This window comes from Semicossyphus pulcher, unplaced genomic scaffold (assembly GCF_022749685.1).
Source record: "Semicossyphus pulcher isolate SPU_LCO1_2020_fin unplaced genomic scaffold, fSemPul1.0.p SCAF_17, whole genome shotgun sequence".
Classification (NCBI taxonomy): Eukaryota; Metazoa; Chordata; class Actinopteri; order Labriformes; family Labridae; genus Semicossyphus; species Semicossyphus pulcher.
The window spans coordinates 28,606,414-28,628,505 of NW_027211681.1; the positions used below are offsets into that span (position 1 = coordinate 28,606,414).

General features: G+C 47.0%; 1 protein-coding gene across 1 annotated transcript; it reads left to right on the top strand.

Annotated features, from left to right (window-relative positions):
- The first annotated feature begins 1,295 nt into the window (after positions 1 to 1,295).
- Positions 1,296 to 21,532, top strand: jag1a (jagged canonical Notch ligand 1a). The gene is made up of 26 exons (XM_069665345.1): positions 1,296 to 1,370; positions 3,291 to 3,593; positions 7,219 to 7,276; positions 9,563 to 9,808; positions 10,093 to 10,153; positions 10,395 to 10,525; positions 10,624 to 10,743; positions 11,530 to 11,643; positions 11,731 to 11,844; positions 12,498 to 12,611; positions 12,912 to 12,958; positions 14,548 to 14,721; positions 15,161 to 15,311; positions 15,401 to 15,565; positions 15,876 to 15,989; positions 16,096 to 16,209; positions 16,300 to 16,413; positions 16,492 to 16,608; positions 16,752 to 16,779; positions 17,299 to 17,384; positions 17,769 to 17,882; positions 18,028 to 18,137; positions 18,315 to 18,545; positions 19,309 to 19,440; positions 19,802 to 19,952; positions 20,883 to 21,532. Exons 1-26 carry the CDS (start codon positions 1,296 to 1,298, stop codon positions 21,425 to 21,427), a joined length of 3,729 nt encoding a protein of 1,242 aa, XP_069521446.1. The 3' UTR covers positions 21,428 to 21,532.
- The last annotated feature ends 560 nt before the right edge of the window (positions 21,533 to 22,092 follow it).

Here is a 22,092-nt window from a genome sequence, read left to right on the forward strand (position 1 = left end):
AATGATCAACATTTTTCTGGAGTATGTCGTGTCGATTTTGCTCTTTTGGCTTCCATATGTATTTTTATTTTGTCGAGAACATTTACTGTGCCCTCAGAGTTGCTCTTTTGAAAGCCACCAGACTCCATTGACAAAAACATGATTTTTAACTCAAGAACATCAGTGCCTCTGCTCTTCTACTGCCTCAGTCTGTGAGTCTGTTTTCGTTATTGTCTGACTTTGGTTTTAGACTTTGGTCATTTGGGATCCAACATAATATTTGTTTAACACACAATAACACACAAAACACAACCAATCGCAGCAGCAGCAGAGCAGCAGCTCCTGTGTCCTGTGAGGTAAAATCAGTGTTTTTATGAATGGAGTCTGGTGTGTCTGCAGAGAGCGATGTAACGTCTGTGTGTGGTTAAAACAATCATCTTCCTCTGTAACAAAAAGGTCTATCTCTGTAGGGATCCTTTCTGTCATGTTGTCACACACTTAGAATAACAATCTGAGCCTGTCAGTGGAAACAACAAGAACTTTTAGTGGACGACCTTTGACCCATCAAGGATTATGTTGCAGCCATTACAGCTTTTTTAAAAATCTATGTGAGCAATTCCCAAACCATGTTCACCATCATCAGTCATTTAGAGCCTGAAAAAGTGGATTTTTCCTTTAATTAAATGCATCTTTTGGTTTCAGTGAAATGTTGCTGTTTGACCTCTCAGAGCCACCGTACTTGTCGCAGCAGCATATCACCATGACAGAGAAGTTTGAGAAAAAGTCAGACATAAGTGCAGAACTGAAATGATAATGAAACCAGCAGGACTTCACTTCTTCTTCTGCTGTTTCTATAATTATCATCCGGACGTTAAACTCCTCTCATGTCAGTTTTGGGGGATTTTAGCTTCTATGTGTGAAGGCACTTCTGCACCTCCATGTGAACTCACTGTAAACAAACCGCTGCACATTAATATGCACACTTGGGCGTGGTTATTGCACAAGCCCCGCCCATTGGTGCATATTACCCAGCTTACTCCGGGGCTGATCAAACTGCTGTCCGCGCTCCAGATGCACACAGTCTGCGTGAAAGCTGCGTGCTGTGGGAGGTGATCATAAAACAGGACAATAGCAGACAAAAGGTTCTCGTGCAGGACGGATCTTTCCTCTCTGTTTTCTGGATCTTTTCGGAAAGAAAAGCTGCAGCTCTGTTTCCGGCCGTGCATGTCCCATTCGGAGGAGTCTAAACCCGGAGCGGAGGGTCGCACCGACTATCGCTGAGCCCCCAGAGCCGCAGGCAGCAGCCCGCCGCCGGCATGACCCTCACACGGAGCTCTGACCTGCTCCCCTCCGCCCTCAGCCTGCTGCTGCTGCTCTGCGCCCGCATCCAGGTACACCAGACTCCCGCTGGTTTTTGTATAATTTAAGTTTCTGTTAAAAAAAACAGTTGTTGGCAAAGAAACCAAAACATTCAGCAAATATTTCTCTCGTGTTCTGCAGAAAATGGTGTAGATTTGTTGTCTCCTGGTAGCTTCATAAATGAGCTGTTACTTTGCACAAAGTTTAAGAAAAGTCGTATAAGTGAGCCGAAAGCGTCAGAAAATGATTCTGTGGATATTATGATGTTCAGTGCTTAGACGAACCCGATTTAAAAACATAAACAGCTGATTTAAGGTCGTGAAATGTCCTAACTTCTGCAGGAAAATGTTGCATCATCACAGAAGAGTGAGAAAGTTGATGTTTTGTGATTTAACAACCAGAAAGTTATTTATAAATCAAGTTGTTTCACATAAAGGGTTAAAAACAGCCGAACTTGATGCTTTATGAACCGGATGTTGCTCCTCTCCTGGTGCCAGTGGCTTTGACTCTAAATGAAGACTTTGATCGGATCAATTAAAGCACCATTAGTAAATATCAGACTTGTGTTCTTAAATTAGTCATTTTTTAATGGGACTCTGGTGCACAGGGGTATACATTTGCTGTGCCTCAGCTCTGGATCACATGGACTCTGTCTAGATCTCATGCAGAGCATCGGCCACAGACTGTTGCTCTAACATTAAGAAAGCTTTTAAAAACCAGAATCACTTGTTTTGATTCACTTTAATCACTTTTCTGTGTTTGATGTCAGTGAATTAAATCCTGCAGGAAACTCGTGAAGTAAAAGCATCCAGAACACGATGAACAGTTTCCTGCAGCAGCTTTACACCTGTGCACGTCTAGTGATTGATCATAGTGAGTTTATTAACAGCTCCTGTACTGGTACCTTTATGTTGAAAGGGGAAAATGCTGAAGGTGCTCAGTTTGTTTTGTCCAAACTTTGTTCAAACTTTCAGAAACTCTTGTTGACGTCCAAAAGGTTCTGAAGATACCGCGTGTTTAATTCAGAATGAAAATGATCAGTCAAACAAAGTGAGGACATAAAGAGCTGAACATGAAGACTTTCTTTAGACTTTAAAGTTTGATCTTCACTTCACGTAACCAGCGAACTCTTTTAACCCGAACACGTCCAGCTCTCCTCTAAACTCACTAAGATGTGCTGGTGTCCAAACCAAACAGTGACCCTGTTCATGAAGTGAACGACATGTTCCAGGTGCTTGTCCCGTGCCGACGTGATGAGGACGTGTAACTCATTTAAGAGACGCTGCTGAGGGTTCGTAACTGAGGGCAGGAACAACGATGGTCGTGTGTCGACGGCAGGCCTGCAGGATGTGAGAAAACTGTGCCATGTGTGATTATGTTGTTCAACATGTGATAAGAATGTGAAGTGCGATAAATAAACAAATATTAAAGCGTGCATATTAGCTACAACTCTTACCTGTGTTTGCAACATGTCGCTCCTGAATCCGTCATGAACCAAAAATCTGTTTGTTGTTTCTTACCACTGAATTGACACCAGTTAATCTGAGGGCAGCTGATCGCCGCGCGTGTGAAAGCCATCAAACCCAGGGCTCCGTCTGATTGGTCACATTCACAGGTTGAGTCACAAAGAGCCGTGTTTACATAAAAGAATCCATTGTGATCAATTCTTTTGCGATGTGCAGCCCCATTCACCAGGGAGAGAAAGTCCAACCAAGGACATTATTCTGTTGAATGATCAAAATTCAATCGAAGATTATTTAAAATGAAATCTGGTCGAGAGAGAACATCAGACCTGAGACCTCGTCTGAGACCATACTTTGGCCTGAGATGACTGACACCTGAATTGTTGTTTCTAGGACCCAGCTGGACCTGGTCACTAGTTCTAGTCTCTGGTTGATGCTGACTCTTTGCCGCCTCCCTGCTGTGAGCTCACCTGTCCCTTCCCTCTGCAGGTGTCTTCAGCGTCGGGACACTTTGAGCTTCAGATTCTGTCCATGCAGAACGTTAACGGGCAGCTGCAGAGCGGCGCCTGCTGTGACGGATCTCGGGATGCGGCGGATCGGCGCTGCACGGCGGACGAATGCGACACCTACTTCCGGGTGTGTCTGAAGGAGTACCAGCTGAAAGTGTCCTCGGCCGGGCCCTGCAGCTTCGGCACCGCCTCCACGCCCGTGCTCGGAGGGAATAACTTTTCTGTACGCAACGCCAAGAGCGACAACGGCAGGATCGTGTTGCCGTTCAGCTTCGCCTGGCCGGTACGTTCAAGAGTTCTAATGTTTGTCATTGTTTTTGCAGAGGACAACGGCTCAAGTAGTTAATTTAGGAGTTTAAAGTCTGCAGAATAAAAGTTCCTGTTTAAAGGCGCGGTCCGATCTGTTTGGTTTCCTGTCTGCAGCTACAGATGAGGACAAACTGCTCGCTCAGTGTTTCTTCTTCTGTCTTCCCTGCGTCGCTGTCGTCGTTGACCTCTCATTCTGGCGGAGATAAAGGGCCGTTGTTGGCTTCTGTGCTCGGCCGGCTGCAGGACATTCCTGCCGCTGACCCTGGTAACTGGCATGTTAAATGAAGCTGTCATGGTCGTCGGGTGGGATGACGTCTCTGTTGTTTTGTCTCCTCGGTCTGAACGGGCAGGAGCCTCTGAGTGCGTCAGGCCGGAGCTCAAACCTGCAGCCTCCCCATGGTTCGATCATCCTCCCGGCTTTATGTGCCACTGCAAACCCTCCTCTTGCAGGTCTTGTCTCTCCCTCTCTTTCATCCTCCTTTCTTTCTGGTTTACTTTAGCAGGGCACGACAGGATAATGAGCACGGCCCTGACGTGGCTGCAGCCGGGGCTTCTGGGAGAAGTCTGGGGGCGGAGGGTTGGGTTTGGGGCTTCATAGAGGCACATGTGTTCGCTGTGAGTGGAGGTAGTTTTAGTGACAGTGAAGCAGCAACACTGTATGGAGCTAAACTGGGTCGATGCATCAGTTAGCTCTACTTGACTTCACTAAAGCCTCGTGTCTGCATCGTGTCTGCATCGTGTCTGCATCGCGTCTGCATCGCGTCTGCATCGTGTCTGCATCGCGTCTGCATCGTGTCTGCATCGTGTCTGCATCGCGTCTGCATCGTGTCTGCACCGCGTCTGCATCGCGTCTGCATCGCGTCTGCATCGCGTCTGCATCGTGTCTGCATCGTGTCTGCATCACGTCTGCATCGTGTCTGCATCGTGTCTGCATCGCGTCTGCATCGCGTCTGCATCACGTCTGCATCGTGTCTGCATCGCGTCTGCATCGCGTCTGCATCGTGTCTGCATCGTGTCTGCATCGCGTCTGCATCGCGTCTGCATCACGTCTGCATCGTGTCTGCATCGCGTCTGCATCGTGTCTGCATCACGTCTGCATCGTGTCATGGATGGATTTTAATTGAAAAGGAGATTCTCAGATGTTAACTGGAGGTTTCAGCTGCGACCTGAAGTGTTGCTGAACGGTGCCTCTTCTCGTCTTTCAGCCTGAACGAGGCGCCGGAGGAACAAACAAACAAAACATAAACAGAGGAAGTTTATTTTTATTCTCCTCCTCCTCCTCCTCCTGGACCTGCCTCCACACGTCGCCTCTCTCGTTCTGCTCACAAACTATTTTCCCACAGCCAGAGACAGCAGCTCCATCACACATCACAGGGACGGTGATGGGAAATGTTTTGGCGTGAGTGGGCGGAGCCTGTTGGCAGGTAACCAGCTGTCAGGCTCTCTTCTTCTAATCTGATTTGCTGCTGAAATGTTCCTTGGTGCCACCCACTGAGTTAGTGTTTTCAGCCAGAGAGGTGACGCAGGCTCGGAGCGGGAGTCGCTGAGCCGCGGCCCGTTAGCTCGGCTCTGCTTCAGTGGCAGTTATGTGGCGTTTGGGTAAACAGCTCTGTGGTACACTGAGCCTCTGTGAGGAGCCAATCAGGAGGAGTTTTACTGATTGTTTCCTTCTTATTCTTCTTGGTAAATATGTTGAAAGCAGCTTTCAGCTGCCAGACAGAGTCAGGCTGAGTGAAAACTTCAAATGCACACGTTGATCTTTATATCAGGACCTCGACCGCAGAAACACTCAGAGCTGCTGCAGGACTAATCTCTATCTACTGATCCTGCAGAAAAGGCAGCATCTGCAGGATTGGGACTGGATTTAGTATGAGGAGTGTTTATGTTTCTGTTTGTAGTCCGAGTAGTATCGACCAATCACATATCAGCAGGCTGCGGCGTATGCAGGAAAAACAGACCGTGTGGAGCGCAGAAGCAGGCAGAACGTAATCCGTAACGACATCACAGCTCTCATCAGACAACGATTTAGCTTCTTATTAATCTCTATACACAGACTCTGCATGCTAACAGCTAACAGCTAACTGTCTGTTCTAGATCAAACATTCAACTCAAGACAAATTCTCTTGACGCTGTGTTGAGAAAGCCGGCCAGTGTTTAGATTTCGTGACTTCCCTGAATGCATCACAAACGATGGCTCCGCCCCCCGTCTCATGTTAAAGTAGTGTCCTTCTCCTCTTGAGGACAGACCTGACAAAGCTTCATGTTGTTCCTAATCTGCATCATGATGTTGTTCTTTCAGCAAACTGAAGAGCCGTTAATTAAAGTCGATCACAAGAAACTCTGTTTCTGTTTGGGCTTCATCCCGCTGCAGTAAGCCAGAGTGCAGCCTCTGTGTAACTTCCTGTTTACAGTGAGACTGAGATTCAGCACAGACAGATGAACGGGCGCTCCTCCGGGGGATGGGACGAACCGAGAGATGACAGCGTTTATTTAGCAGACACATCTGGAGGGAGAATTTACCTTTGATCTGAACACTGACTGGACTGTAAACAATGCAGCGCACGGAGGAGGACGTCTGGGCAGGAAGTCGTTTATCGCTTAAAGTCTGAAAAGTTTGCCGTTGCTCTGGGAGGAGATCTCGTCGTCAGATGATCGCCGATGGGAACAAGCAGAGTCACTGTGAACGTCTCTCTCTCCCTCTCTCTGTTAGAGTGCAGCAGAGATGTAAACAATTTAGTCCGTCCTGCTTCAGGTCAAAGGTCACCACTGAAGTGTTTCCTACAGTCTGACCTTCCCTCACATTTATAGACTGTGTTTCTCTATTTACAGACTACAACTAGCTTATTTCCCATCATGCTCGTGGTGGACATTTTGGCCACAGCAGCTCTCTAGTGTGTTACCTGATTAGCATCCGGTTAGCATTAGGAGCTAGCGTCAAACCCTCCTGTATTCCCTCCTCCAGCTCTGAGTCTGGATGGTGTGAATGTTGGGAGACGGTGTGTGTCACTATAGAGACCTCAAACCACAATAATACACACACACACACACACACTCTCACACACACACACACACACACACACACTCTGGTCTGTCATACGATACCGGTGACACCTTAAGAAACACAAAGAGTTTCAAAGTGGAGCTGAAATAATCGGACTCAAGCACACGCACACACACACACACACACGCGCACACACACACACACACACACACACTCACTCTGTGAAGGGCTTTGGATGGAGAGACTTCAGGTTGATTCCGTGGTTCTCCTTACAAAGAGCGTGAACACGGGCTGCACATGTTACTTTACGCTTCATGTTTGCTTTGGTCGCCATGGCTGCGGTTGTTGTGCTTCCGGCTTCAGTCAGCTCGCTTCCTGATTGGCTATCGTTTGGTTCCACGTGACGATCCACAGAAAGCGTGCTCGGCTGTCCTCGGGGTTCCCCCCCCACACATCAGGATATCAGATCAGAAATATTGAACATTTATTATTTGAAATCGGTGCGGTCACGACGTTCTCCGAGCACATCGGGGAAGTCACATGATTGATTTAGCTCTGAAGTGTTGCATGCACTGATTCTCTCTCTCTGTGTTTGCAGAGGTCGTACACGTTGATCGTGGAAGCCTTGGACTTCAACAACGACTCTTCCTCTAGCAGTGAGTATCATCATCATCATCATCATCGCTCCTCTCTGCTCTGCTCACCTTCCCTCCTGCTGACTTTAAATCAGACTACACAAAAAGACGACAAACTTTCTGCCCCTGTGTGAACACCGTCCAGAAACACAACATTATTGCTCCCTTGTTGCCCCCTCAGAGCTCTCTCCCGTGTATCGCCTCACACTCCAACAGCAGCCTGTCGAAGTGTTTACGTGCCCGCGCTGAGTCCCATTCAGAAAACAGTTTGTAAAGAGTGTGTGAGGACGGAGTGAAGCTGCTGACTTCTGGTTTGAACGTGCGTTTGTCACCCAGCGGTCAGCGAGGCGGTCGGAGCGAGAGTGTTGGCTCGGTGCTGTATTTGGCGTCCCTCAGGGAACCATTATAGGCCCGGTGTGAAGCCGGCTGACCTCAGCCCAGGTGGACGAGCGGGAGCGAGTTTTAGTCCAAACATGGAGGCAGAAATAAATGTCCTGAGCCGAGCCGAAAGGCTGAAACTGAGTCTGCTCTCAAGTCAATGAGGACAGAGCAAATACTGACACTCTCAGTTTAGCATCAACAAGCTAACGGCCCTGACACACGGCTGTAACGAACACCTGCATCCTTCTGTTACTCGGCTCCTTCCTTTGGAGATTTCCGAGATCATCCAACCAGAAGGACACCCTGGGATGGACCCTGCTCGCATGAGGAGATGATGTCTCACCCGGCCTGGTGCTTTGGATGTGGAGCAGGAAGACTTCGCTGCGTGGAGGGACGTCTGGACGGACTCGCTTTACCTGCTGCACGTGGAACCGGCATCAGTGAGCTGAAGAAAACGGACGGATGGATTGACTTTAACGCAGAACTTTCAGAAAGGTGCAGAGGACATTATCCAGCGCACACACTGTTCTTCAGTCCAGGTGTGTGACTGCCAGGCAGGTGTGGGCTCAGCGGCTCAGCAGGTATTCATCGATAAAGTGCAAAGTTTGAATATTTGCTCAGACGTCCTGCTCGGAGCGGATCCAGCCTTTTGTGAGCTTCACTATTTTTCAAACCTGCTACCTGCGTGCCATTTTTAGCACCTTTATTTCTTCCCCACCGGGCTGTGAAGTGTCACAGTTTGCCTCCAGGCCGGACGGTGTTACCTGCCCGCAGGTTTCCAGGGTTTCAGCTCCTTCAGTCCGGCTGCTCGTCGGTCAAACAGACGGCCTCACCTCAGCCCGAGCACACTTTCCACCCCGCCGGTGAAATACCACAGAGCAGCTCCGCATTTTCAAACTCTGTGGAAAATCACAGCAGTCAGACTCGCAGCCGTTTCAACCACCTTCTGTTTAGCAACAAGTTAGCATGTCAAGCTAACTGACCGTTGTTGTGCATGCAGCTCTTTAACAGGAGAACCTCCTGACTGTTTAAAGACACGAGGATGTTTAAAGGTTGAGGACACAAATAAAAGCTGTGTAGATGTCAAAGACAACAACTGGTGGAAAAGAAAACGAATGTTTGTAGCATCAAAAAAAAGTGAAACAATTTCAAACTGAGATTCAAACTTTAGTTTCTGTCTCCTTTTTATTTTGAAATATCGGAAACTTGAGTTTGTTTATGTGAATTGTCCAGAAGTTTTCTCTTGTTTTGTCTTTGAATGAATGAATTTGACTTTTGTTTTTGTGTAGTTGAGCTCAAAGGACTCGTCATCCGGCCCTCAGAATAATCAGCTCTCGCCGGGTGTCTCGAGTCGGTCTGAAGAGAGAAAACGCTCCGACTACAATTTGTCTTTTTATAAACTAAAACTGGACCGAAGTGTTTTGAGTTGTCGTCAGTTAAACTCATCAGGGTGAAAAAGACGAAACCTAATAAACATGACTTTAGACTAAATCTCAAACAGCCAGAATGAACACTGAATGCAGCCTCTGTAAAATGCTTGTGTTGCACATGTTCTCGTGTGTTCAGAACTGTTTATTTAAAGAGTAAAACACCGAGAACTTTAGCTTCTTGTGTGGCATTTGTGGAACTTCTTGTTTCGTCTTTTTATAAAATGTTCGCAGCTTTCGTTTTATTTTGTTGGTGTCGGTAAAACTTTTGTTTAATTTTTGTATAAAATGTTGGAACTTTTGTTCTCTAATAACATAATAACATTCGAGCATTTCTCATAGCGGGCCTATATGTTGTGTAAGAAGGTCTTCAGCCGTGTCGTGTTTAGTAACTTCCTGTGTCCTCTTTCCTCTCCCTCAGTTCATCAGCAGATTAAACATGTTCGCGCTGCTCCTGTGTATCGTCTGTCTGACTGATGTCGCACCTCTGCGTTCGCAGGTGTGATCGAGAAGGCCGTGCACTCCGGGATGATCAACCCGAGCCGGCAGTGGCAGAGCCTGAAGCACGACGGCCGCGTGGCTCAGTTCACCTTCCAGGTCCGCCTCGGCTGCGACGAGCACTACTACGGCTTCGGCTGCAACAAGTTCTGCCGGCCGCGGGACGACTTCTTCGGACACTACGAGTGCGACCACAACGGGAACAAGACGTGCCTGGAGGGCTGGTCAGGGCCGGACTGCAACACGGGTGAGCTCTCTGAGGCTTCATGATGGAACGTGTGGACAGTCTTTTTCTTCACCGCTTTCATGTTAAAAATCTACTTTAAGCTCATTTTGAAACTTTATTTGAGCTGGAAGATGCTAAATTAAGAAAATAGATTCAAAGTTAAACTAAAGAAACACTCATCCATCAAAAGCTTCTCCCGGTGCTGCGTTCAAACGCTGTTGGGAAATGTAAGACTTGAATGACAGCAGATTAAACTCATTTGTGCATCTTGATTTGTTACACTTTCTCTGTTTGTTCCCTCTCAGCGATCTGCAGGCAGGGCTGCAGCGCCGAACACGGATCCTGCAAAGTTCCTGGAGAGTGCAAGTGAGAACTGACACACACACACACACACACACACACACACACACACACACACACAACACACTTTGTCTGTAGTTGATCGTGAGACTAAGAAACAGAGAGGTGCGACGGACAGCACGTGTCCCCGGCTGGATCGCAGCAGGAACGTTTTGTAGTTTAGACATTATTTTTGTTGTTCACACACCTTGATGTGTAGTTGAATTGTGTGTAATTGTGTGTGTGTGCGTGTGTGTGCGTGTGTCAGGTGTCTGTATGGCTGGCAGGGGGACTACTGTGATCAGTGCATCCCTCACCCCGGCTGTGTTCATGGCAGCTGCGTGGAGCCCTGGCAGTGTTTGTGTGACACCAACTATGGAGGACAGCTGTGTGACAAAGGTACACACACACACACAGCTGAACTCATTTTAATGATGATTAGATTGTAAGCCTGTGCGTCTGAGTGTCCAGAGAAGTGATGTGTTTGTTGTCTGCAGATCTGAACACGTGTGCGACGCTGCAGCCGTGTTTGAACGGAGGAACCTGCAGCAACACGGGACCAGACAAATATCACTGCTCCTGTCCGGACGGCTTCTCCGGGGTCAACTGTCACAGAGGTGAGAGGAAGCACCTGATCCAGCGAGCAACCGACTCTTTCTGTGTGGTTAAACATGACTTTTGAGACATGAAGGAAAAGACTGAATCTTACAAAACTGAAGAAATAAAAAGTAAACAGTCTTTGCTCTGATTTGTGATCCTAAATAAATCAGTGCAGACTCAGTAAAAAGGAAAAGATCCCCGCAGAGAGAGTAAGATACTGTTAGACACCAGAAACAGCTGTTAAATCTCTCTCTTCAAAGCCACCAGACTCCATTGACAAAAACAGTCATTTTACTTTCTGTAGCACAGGAGCTGCTGATCTACTGCTGCCTCGATGGATCGTAGTGTTTTTGTGTTTTTGTGTGTTTCACAAAGATTTTATTATGTCCAGACTAACCATTCAACACCAAAGTCACAAAAACACAAACAAACTAACTGATTGAAGCAGCAGCAGCAGAGCAGCAGCTCCTGTTCTGAGAGCTTAAATCAGTGTTTTTCTGAATGGAGTCTGGTGTGTGTGCAGAGAGCAATGTAACGTCTGTGTGTGGTTAAAACAATCATCTTCCTCTGTAACAAAAAGGTCTATCTCTGTAGGGATCCTTTCTGTCATGTTGTCACACACTTAGAAGAACAATCTGAGCCTGTCAGTGGAAACAACAAGAACTTTTAGTGGACGACCTTTGACCCATCAAGGATTATGTTGCAGCCATTGCAGCCTGTTTCACTGCTGCAGGATGAACACATCTACTGGAGACACTCACACACTGAACACCTCTCTCTCTGCTGTTGTCTGTCTCTTTCAGCGGACCACGCCTGTCTGTCTAACCCCTGTGTGAATGGAGGAAGCTGTGCTGAGACCAGTCTGGGTTTTGAGTGTCGCTGTGCCCCCGGGTGGAGCGGACCCTCCTGCTCCATCAGTAAGACCTGCTGACACCTTTACACCTGTACCTCAGATGCTCTTTAAAAACCTCCACTGAAGCTTCATGAACCTTGTTTTTCCTCAGATGTGGACGAGTGTGTGGTGAACCCCTGCAGTCACGGAGGCACCTGTCAGGACCTGGTTAACGGTTTCAGGTGTACCTGTCCTCCTCAGTGGACCGGGAAGACCTGCCTCATCGGTCAGTGGTCCTTGAACACACCACCAGAGCTTCTGCTCTGCTCTCTGTTCGACATTTTAAATCTGTCTGAGCCTGTTTAGGAAACGTTTTAATTGAAGTTATGATTCATCTCTTCCACTGTGGAGATTTTTCATCGGTGTTACGTAGACGTTGTGTCCGACAGGGCTCCGTCTCCTCCTCTGGGACTCCTGAAGGGTTTTTTTCCTAATCTCCAGAGTGATCCCTGAAGGAATGGTTGTGGTTTGGAGGATTAGCGCTCCATATCGTCCCACCGCAGCGCTAATCAACCACTAACCACCGGCCACATGCTCCTTAATGTTTAGCTGTGTGTCGTCAGTTTGGTCTGCCAGCCCTCGATTTGGAGTCTGTTTTCACTCTGACTGAAAGCCAGACTCCGAAAACACATTAACACTGTTTACGTTTCATTATTCAGTGATATTTGTTCCATCTGTTGTCAGGGTGCTGTTACAAACCATCTGTCTCCCTGGTTGTTGTTGACTAAATGAAGCGTCATTTAAAGTTTGACTGAAACGGAGCCAGTATATGTATCTGACTGCACAAAGTCCAGACCAGCAGACAGCACTCATGGTGTCTCTGGATGCCTTGTTGTCTCTTTTTAAATGTTTATTCTGTTGTTTATTATTTCATTTCAGACGCCAACGAGTGTCAGGACGACCCCTGCGTCAACGCTAACTCCTGCAGAAACCTGATTGGAGGATACTTCTGCGAGTGCCTCCTAGGTTGGACGGGCCAGAACTGTGACAGCAGTGAGTACGACGAGCGTATGAGTACGACCAGCGCCACAATAATCTGTATAATGAGGAGGAGATGCAGCTGTGGAGGCTGTTGAAACACCAGCAGTACTTTTTCAGGGGCTCTAAATGACTCACAGGTACACACAGTGTGTGAACGTCTCCAGAAGATGTGTTCATCCTGCAGCAGTGAAACAGGCTGTAATGGCTGCAACATAATCCTTGATGGGTCAGATTATCAGCAGTTATTTTTGTCATAAGATGTTTGTGTTTTTATGAAATCTTTAAACACATTTTGTGTTTTTGTTTCTGCAGATATAAACGACTGTCGAGGTCAGTGTCAGAACGGAGCTACCTGCAAGGTGAGCTACAGAGGACCTACACACTTCCTGGTCGGAGGACACTTTGTTTTCAGGCCTTTTTCCTTCTGTAGCAAACAGTGTTTCTTCACCAGAGCTATAAACAGCATATGCTGAGGTGTGTGTGTGTGTGTGTGTGTGTGTGTGTGTGTTGCCTCCATGACAACAGCAGATCAGGTTTCTCCAAACGTTCTCATTTCCCAACAGAACATAAACAGTCTGTCCTCGCTCTTTTCAGACGCTGATTGCTTTATTTTTCTTCCATTCTTCCTCTCACAATGGTTTATTGTTAACTGATGTGAGCCGGATCACATGACACTAACAGCATCATCTGTCACTGTACATGTTCACATGAACACAGAACTTTGTGCACATTCACGGCGTTTACAGTTTAATGTCACTAAATCGGAGGGAAAGAAGTTTGAAACGTTTTCTTTTTGAGGAGCTGAAACAACCGTACTTTTAAAAAAGGAGTTACAACAGAACGCGGACAGATGAAAGGAACAGATTAGGGGTGTGAGAAACATGAATACACTCTAGTATCTCCATATTATGTTATATGATTCTGTAAGGATCCTTAAAACCACTGTACTGATTTAAATAATGCTGTAACAGAGAGTTTGATAAACACAAAGCAGATCCCATAAAATATTATGCATTAAAAAAAGCTTTTTCCAGATTGTCTCTGGTTTCATGCATATGGCAGTGTCTTCTTTAGTCTCTGACAGCTTTACTAAAGTGAGGTTGAAAAGATATCTCACCCTGCCTCCTGTGAGGCAGCACAGAGCCGTGTGCTGCATCGTGACACGTATGCTATCGCCTAATTCTTCCCAAAAAAGAGTAAATAGATAAATAGTACATTTATTAGATAAGAGTAGACCACCAGAATATTCCTAAAGAGTTAACACAGTAGTACTCTGACCATCCTAAATGTTTCCTTACTGTAGCGCAAAGCTAAACTTAGCTAAGAGCTAAAAACAGAAGCTAATGTCGGTATCAGCTTACCTTTTTGCTTCCAGCTGATGACTGTAACACTGAAAACACAATAAAAAGACTCCATTTGTACCAGAACATAGAAGCTAACACAAGATACAGAGCAGAGTTTCATAACCTCTGGCACAGTTCATTCGGCTGCTACAGCTCAAGTTTGGCTAATTAGCTTAATGCTAACAGGGTTTCTGAATCATGTTTCATTATGTGTCACTGAACGTTTTTGACACATTTCCAATGTTAAATATTTAATGAATCCTTACACCCCATCCTGACAGCCGTCTCTTCTTCTTCTGTTGTTTTTTGTCTGTTTGTAGCGTGACATGTTTTAGCCTGTTAGCCACATTAGCACTGGTTGATCTCACTGACCATCAGTCCTCATTTCAGTTTAAAGTTATGAAACATATAAAAATCAGTTTGACGATAATAAAACTTTATATTGAAGCATCCTAATTCACAAAATGTTGACTGTAATAAATTATTTATTGATTAGTTTTTTTTAAAGATGATTTTAACCTGTCCAAAGTTGGATTTGTGTTCAGTGGACTTTATAATGAGTGCATCTCTCTCTCTCTCTCTCTCTCTCTCTCTCTCTCTCTCAGGACCTGGTGGGCGGGTATAAGTGTGTGTGCGCTGCGGGTTTCAGCGGTGAACACTGTGAGAAGGATGTGGACGAGTGCTCCAGCGGGCCGTGCCTGAACGGCGGTCGCTGCCACGATGAAGTTAATGGCTTCCACTGCCTGTGTCCACCTGGTGTCTCAGGAAGTCGATGTCAGGTGAGCTTTAACTAAGCCACGCCCACTGTTATGAATCAGAAACAGGAAGTGAAGTTTTCCACGAGCTAACCTCATGGTTTTTAGGTAAAGCTATGCTAACTTTCAAGCTAACCTTGTTGAGGACATTTTCATGTTCTTTATATTAAATTCTTCCAGATGTCAGCATTTCTTCTCACTTCCACTGATTCAGTGACTTTTTAATTGTGTTTGAATAGACAGTAACAATAACAGTAATATGAATTTACTAGCGATCGACTGAACTAGAAGATGAATAAAAATATTATCAACATTTGAAATCCAGCATCTGACATCCTCTCAAAGGTCTGTTGGCGATCTGTTGTCAGTTACCATGTTGATGTGTTACACAGGTGCCATGGAAACAGTGCTGAGAGTCAAATTTCACAGTTGAAGCTGAATTGTTTTCTGTGTGTGTCCACAGCTGGATATCGATTACTGCCTCCATGGTCCGTGTCAAAATGGCGGCCAGTGTTTCAACGTGGCTTCTGACTACGTCTGTAAATGTCCCGAAGACTACGAGGGAAAGAACTGCTCCCGCCTGAAGGACCACTGCCGCACCACGCCCTGCAAAGGTTCATCTTCAGTCCGTGTTCAGTCATTATCCGTCATCGGTTTCACTGCTCTGACTGTTTATTTACAATGATCTCCTCTTCCTCCGCAGTGATTGACAGCTGCACAGTGGCAGTGACGTCCAACAGCACACCAGGCGGGGTGCGTTTGATTTCGTCTAACGTGTGTGGCCCACATGGGCGGTGTCGGAGTCACGCCGGCGGACAGTTCAGCTGCGAGTGTGAGGAAGGATTTACCGGGACTTACTGCCACGAGAGTGAGTTCATGGATTATCATCATGTTTAATTACTGATCACTGATCAGTTTCCCTCTGCACACAATTTCTGGTTGAAGTTTATTCCAGTATTTTTAAACCTGGGTCTTATTTCAGATACTAGGTTTAGACCTAGTCTTGTTTAAAATCGGTTGCAGCTGTTACAGCCTGTTTCACTGCTGCAGGCTGAACACATCTACTGGAGACACTCTCACACGTGTTTCTACTTTTTGTCATTTAAACCAAAATATGTAAAAAAACAAAAACAGAGTAGGTCCCAGGTTTAATATCCTTTCTTCCTTTTCTGTCTCAGATATAAACGACTGTGAGAGCGCCCCCTGTCTGAACGGAGGAACCTGTATAGATAAAGTCAGTCAGTATCAGTGTATCTGTGCTGACGGCTGGGACGGCCCGACCTGCCAGAACAGTGAGTCCTTCTCTTCCTCCCTCCTCGTCCTCAGCTCCTCAGTGCAGTCTCTGCACAGTGAGCCGACGTGCTGGATGTGTGTTCATGTTTGTGTTTGTGTCTGCAGACATCGACGACTGCAGCTCCGCTCCCTGCATGAACCGAGGCGTGTGTCGAGATCTGGTCAACGACTTCTACTGTGAGTGCAACAACGGCTGGAAGGGAAAGACCTGCAACTCCCGTAAGCATGTTTATTCAGCCTCTCGTTCTCATATAGTGCATTATCATTTAGCTTGTTTTCTGCTCACTGAAGTCTGTTCTTTCATTCCAGGAGAGAGTCAGTGCGACGAGGCGACCTGTAACAACGGAGGAACCTGCTTTGACGAAGGAGACGCCTTCAGCTGTCTGTGTGCCGCCAGCTGGGAGGGAAGCAGCTGTAACATCGGTCAGCGAGGCGACGTGTTGGTTCATTTTGAAACGTCTTTACGTCTTCTGGTCGTCTGACAGTGTTTTGTGTCTCCAGCGAAGAACAGCAGCTGTCTGCCGAGTCCCTGTGAGAACGGAGGGACCTGTGTGGTTCGCGGAGACTTGTTCAGCTGCGTCTGTAAGGAGGGCTGGGAGGGCGCCACCTGCAGCCAAAGTGAGTCACTGCACAAGTTTTACCTCCACCTTCGTCTCTACTCACAGATGCTACATGAAAATGTCCAGCCTGTTTGAGTTTATAGGAGTGATGCTTTACTTCACAGTGACAAGAACTGACACAATCTTTTCTTTATGTTCCAGACGCCAACGACTGCAGTCCTCAGCCCTGGTGAGTTAAACACACCTGAAGAGGTCAAAGTTCAGTCTAAGAACTGAACACACTGATCAGACGTTTGGTTTAGGAAGTCTTTCGCCTCCTCTTCATTTTTGTCTTCCACTTCCTCCTCCTCCTCCTAATGTTCTCTAATGTTCCATAATGTTCCATAATGTTCTCTAATGTTCTCTAATGTTCCATAATGTTCCATAATGTTCTCTAATGTTCTCTAATGTTCCATAATGTTCCATAATGTTCTATAATGTTCTCTAATGTTCCATAATGTTCCATAATGTTCTATAATGTTCCATAATGTTCCATAATGTTCTCTAATGTTCTATAATGTTCTCTAATGTTCCATAATGTTCCACAATGTTCCATAATGTTCTCTAATGTTCTCTAATGTTCTCTAATGTTCCATAATGTTCTATAATGTTCCATAATGTTCCATAATGTTCTCTAATGTTCTCTAATGTTCCATAATGTTCTCTAATGTTCCATAATGTTCCATAATGTTCTCTAATGTGTCTGCAGTTATAACAGTGGGACCTGTGTGGACGGAGACAACTGGTATCGGTGTGAATGTGCTCCGGGGTTCGCCGGTCCAGACTGCAGAATCAGTGAGTGTTGACCTTTGACCCTGAAACCCTCCCTCTGCTCATGAGCTTCCTGTTTAATCTGCACTTCCTGCTTCGCTCTTCTTCTCCTGTCGCGTGCCTTTGAGTTTCACTCCCAGCGAGAGACAAACTCTTTCCTTAAATCTCAGTTGTTCTGAGATCCGAACAACGTTCAGCGAAATTCTCTGGACTCATTGATCCAGGATATGTTTAGCCTAGCTTAGCACAAAGACTGGAAGTGAGGGGAAACTGCTAGCCGAGCATCTATAAAAGGAAGTCTTGCAACAAGTCAAAGGAGCCGGCTCGTTTCCCGGCTTCGTGCACTCTCTCAGAGATGAATGTGATGTTTCAGTGCATACATTAAAAACTGTCCCTCCTCTCTTTCAGACATTAACGAGTGCCAGTCGTCTCCCTGCAGCTTCGGCTCCACCTGTGTGGATGAAATCAACGGTTACCGCTGCGTCTGTCCACCGGGGAGGACCGGCCCCCGCTGCGACCAAGGTAAAACCTGCAGGGACACAGATTATATATATAGATCATCACAATACCAACACATGCACCGTCACTACAAACACTTCCAGACTCACAGAAACAGTCAGTACATGCCGCACATCAGTTGTGACCTGTATTTGTGCTCTGTTTGCAGCGTCGGGGAGGCCCTGTGTGGTGGGGGGGCTGGTGGCTCTGGATGGGAGCAGATGGGACGATGACTGCAACACCTGTCGCTGTCTCAACGGGAGGATCAGCTGCACCAAGGTAGAGCTGACACCTGGTCTGATTCATGCTGTCTACACTGTTAGGAAGACCGATCTAGTGTTCTGCTTCAAGTAAATCTTAACTCACAGCTCCTCTCTCTAAACCGAAACTTCAAAACGTTTAGATAATCTAACCTCCTCCTCCTCCTCCTCCTCCTCCTCCTCGTGTCTCCGTCAGCTCTGGTGTGGACCCAAACCCTGCAGCCTCCACAGTAAGACTCGCGGCTCTGAGTGTCCGGTCGGTCAGACCTGCGTCTCTGTCCGTGACGAGCGCTGCTTCGTAAAGCCCTGCCACACCCAGGGGGAGTGCTGGAGCCCCGCCTACCGGGCCCCGCCCACAGCCAGGTGTCATTCAGAGAGCGGCTGCGCCAACATCACCTTCACCTTCAAAAAGGACAGCATGGAGCGGGTCAGTTTGTTTCCTGTGTCTGCCTATGCCTCCAAAATATAACTTCCATTGATAGAGAAAAACGTGATGCCTTCCTCTGTGTCAGATACCAGGGGTGTAACTGAGTGCCATAGTTAAAGGGGAACTCTTGTATTTTGAAACTTGGGGCCTATTTAAACATATTTTTGATTCTAAAGGACTCACAGGAACACAAAGTGTGTGACAACATGACAGAAAGGATCCCTACAGAGATAGACCTTTTTGTTACAGAGGAAGATGATTGTTTTAACCACACACAGACGTTACATCGCTCTCTGCACACACACCAGACTCCATTCAGAAAAACACTGATTTAAGCTCTCAGAACACAGGAGCTTCTGGTCTACCTCGGCCTCGATCGGTAAGTTTGTTTGTGTTTTGGTGCGACTTTTGTCTTTAAATGGTTATTTTGGAGCCAAAACAATCTGTGTTTAACACACTATGAATTAGAGGAAGCAACTGATTAAGGCAGCGATACATCTACAACCCCAGTGTTCTCGGGGTTAAATCACTGATTTTATCAATGGAGTCTGGTGTGTTTGCAGAGAGCGATGTAACGTCTGTTTGTGGTTAAAGTAAATCATCTTCTAAAACCTACATTCCAAAACGTTTTGCCACTTTTAGTCATTTCTACCTGAAATATTATAAAATTAGGGCCCAGGTGTAGAAATACCCGAACTCGTCTTCAGGTATTCGTTGCTCTCCTGCTGCTGTAGTTGCTGACGCAGTTCCTCTGGTGTTTCAGGGCGTGACGGTGGAGCAGGTCTGTCGTGAGCTCAGGAGTCTCTACGTCATCAAGAATCTGTCCTCTGAGTCCTCCGTGTCCATGACCTGCGAGCCGTCGCTCAGCACCAACAACGAGATCCACGTCGCCATCGTGAGTCTCGACTGAAAATCAAACATTTTACTTCTTGGGAAGCATCCGAGTTAAAATCACAACAAAACCTCACAGTGAGATCTACTGATTCTGAAGCTGCAGAGCCACAGTCATCAGTTGGATATAATCCCGTTATGTTTTCAATTCAAGTTTTAAAATGGAAAAAGAGAAAAGAATGTGAAGATAAGAGAATCAACAGAGTGTGGAGCTGCCGCTGATCAAACCAGGAAGTTTAAACGAACCAGCAGAGAAATAAAACGCATCCAGTGTGCCAGCGGATTTTTCTCAGGGGTGGAAAAGCTTTCTGAGCTGTCACAGATAATCAGACCACAATGAAGTTTATTTCTGTTGAATGTTTCAGTTGACAGACGAGCGGAGGGGGGGTCTGACCTTCGTCAAGGAAATCACAGACAGGATCATGGATCTGGTCAGCAAGAGGAGCGCCAACAGCTCCATCATCAGCGCCATCGCAGAGGTCCGCATCCAGAGACGACAGATTCAAGACCCCAGCGGTAACACGACGCCTCACACATCTAATCCAATAATGAGAACCACATTCTGGCTTTTGAGATCGTTAGACTGTTTTTGATATCGGGTCACCGGCTATCATGCAACCAAATTTCAGCTCCTAAGCTCTTTGCAGATCAAAAGCAAGGTGGCAGGAAAACATAGAAAGATGCAGACAGACACAACTTATATTGTTTTCCAACACAATCGAGAAACGTATGCAACACTGCTTTGAAAGCCTGTCAGTCCTGAAGTGGCATCAGAAATGATCAAACCAAACCCCATTCAAAAAACAGTCGTTTTAAAGTCGTGTTCTCGTCGTCTCACAGGCCGACGTGACAAAGCATGAACTCAGCCTCTCTACAACCCTGCCTCCTGATGTAGTTCTCTCAGCTCCTCTCAGCCTGTTTATTGTCATTAAATCTCAGTAACATGTTTGTTGTGGCTTCATAGCGCTGTAGTGAGACAGATCTCAGCCCACCTGTGACTTGCTAGATACAGTGAAACTGTCACTCAGCGGAGACAGATGGACAGGCGCTCCACAGCTGAAACAGAACGCCGATAGTTGGTGTCCATCAGAGAAATCCTGGTACTGATCCGAGCCAACAGCTCATCACACTGGGCACTGGTCAGCCTCGAGGAGCTGGAAGCAGCAGGAGAGTTCATCAGACACAGTTCAGTTGCTAGCTTGATAGCTAACTATTAAAAAGTGTAAATCAAGTTAAGCTTTTCGTCGTCTTCTCATCAGTCAGAGATTCGTGTGGCCCTTTGGTTCAGGGATGAAACAGTTCATTGATTAATTTAGCAAAAGAGAAGAAGTCACCAAATAATCTGATCATCCACGACAATAATGAAAACAACTGAAGATAACCTTCTTTGGACCGGTGTTGGTCACGAGTTGTTCGCTGACCTCCATCTTTCTCTCCGTCCGGCAGAACACGTCGTGCCCCTGCTGGTCACCGTGGTGATCGTGGTCTGGGCGGTGGCGGTGGCCTCCATGTTGCTGTGGTGCGTAAGGAGGCGGAGGAAGCAGAGCGCCCACACGGGGGTCAGCACGCAGGCGCCGCTGTCCTCGTCTTTGACCCCCGCGGCCGAGGACAACAACGCCCTGCACAACAGCGTCAGCTCCGCCCGCGAGCAGCTCAAACACATCAAGAACCCCATCGAGAAAAACCCGCCAAACCACCACCACCACCACCACCACCACCTCCTCCTCCTCCAGCACCGCCTCTGTGAGGACAAGAACTCCGTCAACGCCAGGACCAGGAAGTCGGACGCCGGGAACCAATCAGACGAGGACGAGATGGACAAGCGGCTGCAGAAGGCGAGGTTCCCGCGGCCTCCGCCGGCGTACTCGCTGGTGGACTTGGAGGATCGACCCCCCCACCACACGACAGGAAACCCCCCCCACTGGACGTGCAAACAGGACAACAGGCAGCTGCAGTCACAGAGCGCCAACAGGACCGAGTTCATCGTGTAACCAACGAGTCTTCACGATTTTTATCTTTAATTTATGTGTTTTTGAACTGACGCTGGTGTGAACGCTCGCTGAGGTCGGCTGGATGTGTGGACGTTCATGAGGACGTGCAGGATTATCCCTCACAAGCACAACGACACACACAACGACACACACACACAACGACACACACACACAACGACACACACAACGACACACACACAACGACACACACAACGACACACACACAACGACACACACAACGACACACACACAACGACACACACAACGACACACACAACGACACACACAACGACACACACACAACGACACACGCACACACACACAACGACACACACACAACGACACACACACAACGACACACACAACGACACACACAACGACACACACACAACGACACACACAACGACACACACACAACGACACACACAACGACACACACACAACGACACACACAACGACACACACACAACGACACACACACAACGACACACGCACACACACACAACGACACACACACAACGACAAACACACAACGACACACGCACACACACACAACGACACACGCACAACGACACACACACAACGACACACGCACACACACACAACGACACACACAACGACACACACAACGACACACACACAACGACACACACAACGACACACAC

Coding starts and splice junctions, on each gene's coding strand:
- jag1a (XM_069665345.1), top strand. CDS start 1,296: ATGACCCTCACACGGAGCTCTGACCTGCTCCCCTCCGCCCTCAGCCTG. Junction 11,644..11,730: donor CGGACCCTCCTGCTCCATCA/GTAAGACCTGCT, acceptor GTTTTTCCTCAG/ATGTGGACGAGTGTGTGGTG. Junction 19,953..20,882: donor ACAGATTCAAGACCCCAGCG/GTAACACGACGC, acceptor TCCGTCCGGCAG/AACACGTCGTGCCCCTGCTG.